The 11178-nt window shown below is 41.2% G+C and overlaps 1 protein-coding gene across 2 annotated transcripts in view; it reads right to left on the bottom strand.

The window, feature by feature from the left end:
- Positions 1–988: 988 nt before the first annotated feature.
- INPP5A (inositol polyphosphate-5-phosphatase A) overlaps positions 989–11178 on the bottom strand; it is a 323622-nt gene continuing 313432 nt past the window's right edge. Inside the window, exons 14-16 of one of the 2 annotated variants that reach the window (XM_088132558.1) lie at positions 5128–5196; positions 3081–3117; positions 989–2826 (exon numbers count right to left, since the gene is read on the bottom strand). In XM_088132558.1, coding sequence (XP_087988684.1) covers positions 2777–2826; positions 3081–3117; positions 5128–5196 — 156 coding nt within the window. In that variant the 3' untranslated portion in view covers positions 989–2776. Of the gene's footprint in view, positions 2827–3029; positions 3118–5127; positions 5197–11178 lie in introns of both variants that reach the window. The other variant, XM_088132559.1, reaches the window with a different exon arrangement.

Here is an 11178-nt window from a genome sequence, read left to right as displayed (position 1 = left end):
GCCACGGCGAGGGGCCTGCAGGTGCCTCCTCCGCTTCGCGCTCTTCACAGAAGGCTGCTTTCATCTACCTTCAGTAACAACGCGGAGCCGAGGAAAACAGGGAGAGGAGTTATGCCGGATCAACGTGGTTGGAAGCACTCAACCATCTCTCACAGTCCATAGCAGGATATAAATTCATAATGAATTCATTCATTGCTTCTGCATCGGCAGTTTTGCACTGCCTGCGTTCAGACAACTTGACAAAATCTGGTAAAGACGCAGGACAGATATATTCACACAACATGCCAAGCTCGGCTAAACTTGGGCTATTCAACGTGTTGTGTTAAGGTAGCCAGTGTTAACCCATAAAGGGGAGATAATATGATTGGCGGCCGTTTTTAGTTTTTCTGTTGCTCTAATAGGAAATCCGCAGGCTGAAAGCGATTAGAACGTCACTTTTCTCCCCGCTGCGGACACAGTATGCCTTTCGCTTGAGATAAATCCCATTAAAGTGAACATTGCTTCCGATCAGAGATAGGGGCTAAAAGTGGGGATTGTGTCGCCGCAGTGGCGCTCACATTCATTATTTCCACTACAAGCAAGGCTCCGCTGGAGCTGGCCTGGCGGGAAGACTCTGGGAGCAGTCGGCAACTTTAGCCATGGGATCAGCAAGGCAGGTGCAGTTTTTTCACCCCAGCCAGACTACCATGTAACACTGATCGGTTTGTGGATCGTGTATAAAAGGCACGTAACATCTTAAAATCTCGCAGGAAGCCAGTTTCCTTAGGCTAGTGCGACCTGACACCAGCCGCCCAGTTAAGTTAGGTTCCTGAACTATAGCAACATTCCCCAACCCGTGGATGAGGACGATGGGCTCGTAGTTCAGCACATTGAGGAAGCACCGGACTCGGCAGGCTGGTTTAAAACGAAGGCTACTAGAACCTTTTACTAATCTGTATTTTTCACCCCAAGAGAGGACAAGGGACGCGCAGAAAAAGCCAAACAGCCATTTTAACCATGATCAGTTTTTTTTTTATTGCTTGAGAACCAGAATGCTCATTTCGCAGTGAACCCGCCACACACAAACTCCTCCCAGCCCCAGGCGGCTCTGTGTCTTTCCACCCGCCCTTGACCTCCAATGGCTCTACTCCTGTAGGATCAGGGACATATTCCCGGGAGACTTTCTTTCCACCCTGCGGAAGTTTCTCTCCCTCTTTCCTCCTCTCGTTTCCCCTTCTTCTCCCTCCTCCCACCCCACCCGCCACAAAGCTTGATTTGTTCTCCAAAGGCATCTTCCGACTCCTGCCTCCGCCCGCTCCGAGCTCGGTAGTGTTCTCAATGAAATCAATAACGTGCTCCGTGTGTGTTTCTTCAACAGACTCGCTAATCACCTTTTAATGCTGTAGTCCGGTGGGGGGGGGGGGGAGCTTCAGCTTTCCCGACCCTCCTCTAGTCCGAGTTAACAAGTGCTCCCCGACGAGGGGCTGGTCCATCCCCCACCCCCCGGGTCTTGTGCCTGCTCTCCACTCACATGCTTTGGCACCAGAGCTGTTGCTTAGCGGTGCGATTGGCGCGGTGGACTGCTGAGCGCCCTCGCGGTACGTACACTGGGGAAAGACCCGTCGGCCCGAGCAGCTCTCAACTGGCACCGCAGTCTGCGGGGCTCACACCCGCCTCCTGAAACACGTGTCCGCACTGTTAGCGTTGAGCCTAGGCAGGTTTGCTCGAAGTAAAATAACTGGAAGTAGGGCTGCAAGAAAATTGGGTCGAGTCGCCACCCATCGGGTGGGACCTCCGCGTCTCCTTGACGGCCGTGGCTTTCCACGCGGAAGAAACGTGTTTCAGAAGGGTGTGTGAAGCGTCCAACACTCTCCCCCTCGTGAACTCTGCCTCCCTTCCTCAGTCTGCAAGTTAATCCCGAGTTGAATCACCAGTGGCAGAATTTCCTGCCAGACAAAGGGGGTACTGTTTGGACTTGTTTGGAAAAGTCTACTTCGTATCAGGAAAGACAGATCGTTTGTAATTATAAATTATTTCTATATCTGTGTATATATATATATCTCTATACACACTCACATACAATATATATATAAATATATACACGTATAGAAAGCAGCTGCTGTTGTGTGATTCAGAAACCATGGAACATGGCAGTATAGTAAATAACATGAGAAAACAAGTCTATAAAAAGGACAACAAAACAAAAAACCAAAACATACTTGGATCCTCTTTCCCACCCCCAAATATCACAGGGTCAAACAACAATAACACAGCAGGACTTCTATACAAGGCAATATACAAAATCCCAACCTGGCTTTAAGCTAGGAAAGGGTGATGAAAATGGTCTTAATGTTGAAGGTGTGTCTATATATATCTATATCTATATCTATATATATACACTCATTCCACATTGACCAACTAAAAACACAAACCTCACAGTGAAATCCAAAACACAAAACACTGTAACAAACTAGTGTGAGGATTTTGTTGTTGTTGTTGGTATGTTTTTGGCAACCAGACTGTAGCATAACATAGGCATTGACATATAAAAATAAAAAGTCCACTTTTGACGTCACAGGAATATACGAGACAGTGAGGTATGAGAGATTTTGGGGGGGGGGGGGACTTGTGTCCACGCCTGAAATAAGCTAGTGGAGCATAAAGAACCTAAAATAACAAGAACAGTAATAATAAAAGAAGAACAGGGCACGCAGGACTTGGATGGATGGCTAGAGCTGTCACAATTTAAGCGATGGGCAGGACTTTGAAGCCTTCCTCCTCCTCTTCCTCCTTCTCGCTATAATGAACTTTCCCGAAATATCTTCTCATGTCGCAGGCATCTTTTTCCTGTTGTAGAATTGACGGGCAGCTATTGTTTTGTTTTCAAAACCAAAAAGACTAAAAAATGAAACCAAAGAAGAAAGCAAACAAGCCCCACAAAAAGGAAGGTGGGTGAGAAAGGGGAAAGGAAGTATTGGAGAAACCAGACCATCAAAGGGAAGGAAGGGGGAGGAAAGAAGGAGATAAGAAAAATCTAACGTGATATTTACCACCACGTCACTGCACGACACAACACTTGTGCATATTGGCAATAGGTTTACCTGCCCCAGCGGCTATTCGAAAGGACAGGAACACGGGCTGTGGAGGAAAAAGGAGGGGGCAAAAGCAGGTTAAAAGGTGGGCCTGCCACAGGCTGCCATGACAAGTCTGCTTGAATGCTTCTAGGGAGCCGGCCCTATCAGAGGCGAGGTGTTAGATGGCTTGCTCCAGATGATGTGCCAACAGGCTGGATCCCAGGAGGTGGCCCAGTACCTTGGGTCAGGATTCAAGGGAAAGGGGCTAAGCTCAGCCCCTCTGAAACCAAGGATTTTAGTGGGTCTGCTCTAGACATCACTCAGCCTGGATCTGGTTTGGCCTCCATCTTCTGAGGTGAAGGAAAGAAATCCCCAGTCTGTCCAACATCACCAGAGGAAACATCATTCTCTGTTATTAGTTTAAACCAGAGCTTTCCAATAATGAAGTAGTAAAGTCTCCTTTGAGTTAAGGATCTCTACCACTGGTGACTTCATGGATATGTCCAAGTAGTTTTCTTAGCAACAATATGGAGGTGGTTTACCACTGCCTTCTTCCAGGATGCTGTTCCCTGCCTTCCTAGACTAGCCTTACCTCCCTGGGATTCTCTTTCAAATACCTGTAAACCTTATCAAAATATGTCTGTTGAAGCACACAAGGCTGTTTTCCTTCTGCATGCAGCTTTAGGCAAAAAGCACCATGGGGCTTTCTGCCAAGGAGCAGTGTAGTGTGGGCTTTCTTTCATTCTACTGCTCCAGTGCCCATCCAAGGATGCAGCTAACTATATTTTCACTGCTTTCCAAGATGCTTCAGAAAAACCATTGCTTTTCAGATCTGGGAGAACAGTTTCCAGCAGGCTGTTTTTTTATCATGCTTATTCACCCTCTTCCCTCCCTTTCCATTTTTATCTCTCTATCCTGTTCCACAGAACCCTCTGAAAAGTGAAGGCTTTTTGCCTCACCACTCCTCCTTCACCCTACAGGTTTCCTCAACTCTTTTTTATCCAGATCCTATTGAAATATACCCTCAAATAAGTCCTAATTTGTTCTCTGCGTTTTATTCTAAATGAGAGTGCATTCTTTACAACAGCCCTAGAATGCTTCTAGATGGACAATTTTGATTAAACAGTAGCCTACAACTTGTATTTCATGTGAATGTTTAATGGAAGAAAAAAGAAAGAGGCAGGAAGAGATCCTTGGATCTCCTGTAAAATTTAGTCTGTAAAATTCCATGGACTAGTTTCTAATACAGTGGTACCTCGGGTTATGAACGCCTCTGCTTACGAACTTTTTGGGTTGCAACCAGCTCCGGCCGCAAAAATTTATCTCAGTTTGCGAACTCCACCTCGGGGTACGAACTGGATACGTGGCCATTTTCCGCCGTGCCACGTGGTCCGCGGCCATTTTCCGCCCGTGCCACGTGGTCCGCGGCCATTTTCCGCCCGTGCCACGTGGTCCGCGGCCATTTTCCGCCCGTGCCACGTGGTCCGCGGCCATTTTTCCGCCCGTGCCACGTGGTCCACGGCCATTTTTCTGCCATTGACGCGTGGTCCGCGGACGCCGGAACGGATTAATGGTAATTACATTGAACCTTATGGGAAAATTTGCTTCGGGTTGCGAACAAATCGAGTTGTGACCAGAATCACGGAACAGATTAAATTCTTAACCCGAGGTACCACTGTACTGTATTAACAACAGCCACAAAAAAGCTATAGGACAGCTATTCTGTTTTCACCCCCCTGTAATGGATTTTTTTTCTGTTTTGAAAAAATAAAGAGTGGTTTGCATATTCAGGACACTGTTATCTGGATTTTTTCATAATACTATGTGAATAGTTTATGCAGAATAATTCTCATTAAAAAAATGTGTCTGTAAGTAGTCTGGGCAACTGCACAATCCCTGCCTAGAATCCTTCCCAGCCTTCCCTGTCCCACCAGGCCCATAATCTGCCTGGTTATGAACCAGAGGTCAGTGTCTTTCCAGATCCAACTTAAAAATCCTTCCCAGCAGCTGTCCCACCCTGCCTGACCTGCCATAGATACATTGGGGTCTTCATACCAGAAGTAGATAAAGTTACCTTGTGGTCCCCCATGCAGACGTTTGGTCCAATGTGGTCATACACCACTTGCCGTTCATCATTTTCTGACTGAGTGAAACATAAAAGAAGCTTCTAGTCAGTACTGATACTTTGTGGAAAGCATTTGCCCAGAGATCAAAAACATAGTTGTATAAATCAAATTAACTGAAGAATAGTTTTGCATTTATTTACAATGCATTTATATTTGTAAATATGGGTCATATGAATAGCATCACTACAATGTCGCACTCTGATACTATTACAATATTTGGCTTAAATGTAACTTTAGCCATAGATGGAAAAAGCAGTTCAGTCAGTGAGTTGTTGCAAGATCTGGCCCTGGACATTAATCCACAACCATTTAGGAACTTAAGAGGGCAGGTCATATTTTGACCAGAATCCTGGAAGTATGACTATCGAACAGAATGATATTTACTTCTAAAGAGGCATATACAAGTTTGGATTGCTAATGTTAAAAATGACACACTCCCACTCTTCAAAACAAAGCAACTTGCTGCATTCAAAGAAGTTTCCAAATGCACCCATTATTCTTCCAAAGTCTACAGAGCATAAACTTGCACTGACTTAAACACTTTTCAGTTCTGTTACTACACATCAAACAATTTCCAGTCAGCAAATACAAAAGAGGAGAAGGCTTCTGCTTCCACAGAGAACTGGGGATTTCAGCAGCTCTTCTTGCATTCCATGCCTTCTCTAAAACTAGCAAAGGGGCATCTGGCTAGCATCCAGCCAAAAGCCCATTTCAATGTTATTTCATTGAGTGATTTTTAAAAATGACAGGTCTTAAAACTGTTAAAATTAGCTAAATTGAAACCACAGCTGGAAACACTTATCCTCTGACGATGCAGTCATTAATACATATTCTATAAGGCACTGTCAACAGATCAAAGCTATTAATCAATTAACTTGTAAGATTTTCACTGGTCAGTTAATTAAAATAAATAGGCCAATATCTTAATACAGGTGACTCTGAATTAATGAACCTATGTTTCTCTTTAGTACATGAACTAAGGATGAAACCTCATATACAATAAATTGAATTCACTCCAGCATAAAGGCATCCACCTCCAACCTAACCACATTGGTGTGGTAGAAAGGCTCATTGAGTTCAACTGGTTTGAATGGAGTAACTTTAATATTATTTTTAAATTGACAAAAGCACCTAGAGTATTTTCAATCCTGCGGTCTCTATTGGAAACATTTGTCAATCTTAGTTTTTTAAACTCCTATTGTTCATTCACCATTAAAAGTCTTAATTTATTAGGACACTGATTAAGATGATTTATGCTTCCAATTTAATCCTTTTACCAGAATAGGTATGAACTCTGGTTAAATTTTGTTAGCTATTGAAGAAAAAATGGAAATAATTTAGAAGGAGGGAAAAAGGAACAACGTGATATTCATGTCATTTATGGAAAGAACCGTTTCTTCTTCAAGATCTATTTCTAAATAGATTAAGTTATTTGGGATTAAGTTTTGATTTCTGTGGATCTGGCTTTCAACTAGATGTTAAAAGAACTATAAGCTTCAGAATGAAGAGTGAAAACATTAACATCAATGATAGCTTTGCCATTGACTTAAGTAGAATTTTTAATTTTTATATATGCATATCCATCTCAAAATGAGTTGCAGCTGAACATTATTTTTTCCTACCCAGCATTATTTCTGTCCTGTACTGGCACTTTATTCCCTTCCTTTCAGACAAATAATGAAATCGACACAGCTTTCGCTACTGCATCGACCACCCCAACCGTCTGCTTTGTTTATCCAGCATAATGACCTTGCTAAAGCAATCACTTAAGAGGGAGACTGCCTTGCAATTTCTCAGGCTGGTTAAACTGGGAGATAATTAAATCTGGAACCCACTGTCTCTCCCCAGTTCTTTCAAACATACGTACATGCGCAGCTGTGCTTGCAAATAGTTTACCACCCTAATTTATTTCAAATGAAAAACCGTCAAGCTTTCTCTCATCTGTAATCAAGTCAAGTTTGACCGGGTAAGAACTTTATATATAAACAGCCACATTTGGGACTATAAAGTTAAAACTGAATTATTTTTAATGCAGTAAGGAAGCTTAAGGTCACATTTGCTTCCTAGCATGCTTACCTAGAAATCTGTATCTTTATCTATCTATCTACACACACACACACTTAACCTTCTGCATTGCATGCATGAACACTTTCCAATATTTCAAGCTCATAATGCCACTGCTATCGGAAGTGGAGATACATTCATCAAAAACGACTTGATAATTTACAAAGGCAGCATCAAATTGTAGATTTTCAAGTGCATAATCTTTAGACAGATAAACAAATTACAGCACCGCATGAACAGAAACACGCTCCACTCAGCTGAGCATTCATTACGCTATGCTCTCAGGCAGTTCTGAGACTCCCAAACAGCGGGCAACCTTTGGTGTGTTAGGGCTCAGCAAGCATAAAATAACATGCTAGGGAGGTAACGGACCATGGCATGATAAATGAGGTTGTGCTAAAGCTGTTTACAGCCCCATGTCTGTACAATCTGTAAAGCCTACTGTGTGGAGCTTGGTGGCTACGGCTGTCTGCTAATTTGGGCATAGATAAAACTCTCGCCTCTACAAACAATTGCCAAACAAAACTGCAGGGCTCACATTGCGCATTTGTAAAATATTACTTCCACTACTTCCATGTAGCACTTCAAAGCTAGAAGAGTGCTTTAAAGCTTGTTTGCCAATAAATCACCAGATCCCAATTTATCCCAATTTACAAATGGGAAACTCAGACTGAGAAACAGTGACTGTCCCTACTGGATTTTAGAGGCAGCACTCGTATGGTATGGTTTTAATAGCTGTCTCTCCATGTACAAGAAATTTAGCAGGTGAAACTTTTGTCCAGTACAGTTCTGGGAAAATTCACTATGGATTTTTTTAAATCTGGCCCCAGCAGTTAAGAGCAGTGGAATGCTGTCAGAAAAAGAAATCCATTCTATGCATTCTATGCATTAGTTCCCAGCAAAGAAAAACTTCAAGTATGCCCAATCCAAGTAGATCTGCCCTGGACTAAATTAGCAGCTCTAGTTATATCATGAACCATTCCAGTATCTTAATCATATGTGGAGAAATTAAAGATTACTAGAAGTAGAAATTAAACATGGAAAGTTATTTCATATTTTTTAAATAAACTGAGCACTCAAATAATGAGCTTCAAAATGAAGGGTAGAAATACAGTACTAATATCAATGAATTGCTAATAACCTCAACTGAGTTTGAGGGAAATTCTCTAGTGGAGAATCTGAATGATTACATTTTAACTTTCAAATGTGATCAGACAGCTGTGTACTTCCAAGGCATCTTTAGTTGGTTTCAAGAAATGTCAAGGCAGAGCAATCTGAATTATAGTAGAGGTTGCAACTCTACTATGCAATGCTGTCCTAGTAGCTCAAATGAGGTGGTGAGGACTACTAGTGTGGGCATCCTAAGAATAGTACAGATCAATGTTTCTCAACCTCAGCAACTGTAAGATGTGCAGATTTCAATTCCCAGAATTCCCCAGCCAGCATGCTGTCTGGAGAATTCTAGAAATTGAAGTCCACACATCTTAAAGTTGCTGACGCTGAGAAACACTGCTATAGATGGATGCCATTCTTAGCTGGGATTAAAACTGGGCACCTCCTTACGCTGACCTGATGAGCTATACTGCTGAAACATTCAGTTTAGGCTTTCGAGTACAGAAACCAGAAAGAAAAACATATAATCAAACTGCCACTTTTTAAAAAGCACACTTGAATCATGTGTTTGTTTTATTCTTCCACTGCAATGTGAACATCAGGTGAACATTCATGGTGGACACCTTTCTGAGTGCCAGATATATAGTCTTTCTCTCTCTGAGGCTAAGAGGTTTTCAGTCATTTGTTTGCTTTCTCTCTCATTAGTTTTATGTGCAATAGACTAATTTTCTTTGTTTAAAAATAAAAACTGGCAGAAAATCACATCAGTTACTGCTGAAATTCTGTGACATGATCTGAAAGAGGGTCCATGTGACCTCTGGACTGCCTACTCTTGATTTAAATAATGAGACCAAGTTGACCTGGCAAATACAATGCTATTTTGCTGGTTTTGCAAGTGCTCTTACAGCCTACTGAATCCAGTGTCTCTCTCCAGGATGCTTTGGATTGCATTTCCCACCATCCTTGACCAATGGCCATCCTGACTGGGACTCATGGAAATTGTAATCCAAAATAACTTGAAGGCACCACTTTGTCTTAGTTCTGTCTGGAATGTCAGCATCTTGTCACACTTTCAACAACAACAACAACAAAAAATTCAGACCACAAATATTTTTATGATACAAAGCTTTTATGGACTAAGAGCTACTTCAACACATCCATGAAGCAATATCCTTATTTGGCAATTTATACATATTCAACAATTTAAAGAAAGAAAATATAGAGAGAGGTCAGAATGAATTGTAGGACAAAAACAAAACCCTAAAACCAAATTGTGAGCATTATATTAAACGTTAACGTTACGCAAGATAAACCCAGTGTTTATAACACAGACATCAAAGTGTTGCTGATTTAGAGCATCATATAATAAACTCTGATAAATTCTAAGCATTGGTTCTAGTGAAACAAACTTTTCCGTAAGGAACATACATTAGAGATATCCAGATTTAGCTTATGCTTTACATGACTTAGAAGTTCAGCTGGTGCAGGGTACAACCGCATATTGGTGAAGTAAGGTGACTGGAATATGTGACCCTTATAATGCTACCTGCTGCAGTGGTTACCTGTATGTTTCTGAGCCAATTCAAAGTGATTGTTAAAGCTTGGATCAAATTGCCTTCATCTATATGAACTGTTTCAACATTTTAAGACCGAAGATGATGACCTTTTCCCAAAATGTTGCCATGCTTATAAAACACCTCACCATCTAGAGTTTTTCAGGCTTCATCACTGCTAGCTATTTTATAAAAAATAACAGAAAACATTTATTTATTTCAACAACATTCCTTTGAGTAAATTGTATGGCCCAGCTGAGCCTGGAGTTGACTTAATATTTTGGAAATGGTGTTCTTCATTTTTGTAACAAGTTTATTTTAATATTGGTTTTATTAATATTGTATTCATTTTATACATGTAGGTCACCGTGATATGATGTTTATTTAAAGGTTGCTTAAGAATATTTTAAATAAACAAGCAAACGTATTTGCCATTTAACTAATACTTCTACTGAGGGTAAAAGAGATTTGCAATCTACAGTATATTAGTGGCAAAATGCTAGAGTGATGATTCTTGTGTGAATGGGATATCTAGTAGCCCCTATGAAAATGTTTCTCTGAAAAAAATCCACATGGCAATGGCAAGATCTGGTAATCAGAATTCTAGCTCTGGCTGTTCAGAATATTCCATGTGGTTACAGCACAGGAAAACAGAATTTGTGTATGTATATATATATGTGTGTGTATGAGAGAGCGGTAGAAAGAGGTAGATTAGGTGAAGGTGAACAGGAAGGGAAGGTTCAGTTCAATTTCATTTATTGCTTGAAGAGATGTTTGGAATGTCTGGAAAATGTAGGTACATTATTTGTAAAGACTGTGCTGACATAGAGTCCTATAGAGTCCATATACAATGAATGGATTTTGATATACAGAATAACCCAAGATCACTTCTAAATAACAGAGATCTGAAAGTAGTGGATATTTAAAATCAAGAACTATTTTATTCTTGAGGTACACACAGAGAGCTTGAACTCCAGGGCTTTGTTTAAATAACTGAACAAAAAAATACCCTCTAATCAAACCAAATGAAATTTATCATTGGGGCTTTAGCAAATGAACCTGGAAAAGGAAAGAAATGCAGCTACCCAGCTCAAGTGCCTACTGTAAACTTCTTATAAAAGTCTTGGATGAATTATACCTAGTAAACAGCAATATGTATTCTGATGATTCATTTTGACAAGAGGCCGTACTTGCCACCTCTCGTGATCTTCAATGTACTAGAGATCCCTTGACACAGAGCTGCATTCACAAATGTCCTGCACTACTTGA

The sequence above is a fragment of the Python bivittatus genome, unplaced genomic scaffold, assembly GCF_059951505.1.
Source record: "Python bivittatus isolate LINGU-HERP-01145 unplaced genomic scaffold, Pbiv_v1 ctg000980_np1212, whole genome shotgun sequence".
In the NCBI taxonomy this organism is placed as follows: domain Eukaryota; kingdom Metazoa; phylum Chordata; class Lepidosauria; order Squamata; family Pythonidae; genus Python; species Python bivittatus.
This window is presented reverse-complemented; position numbering and strand designations above follow the sequence as displayed.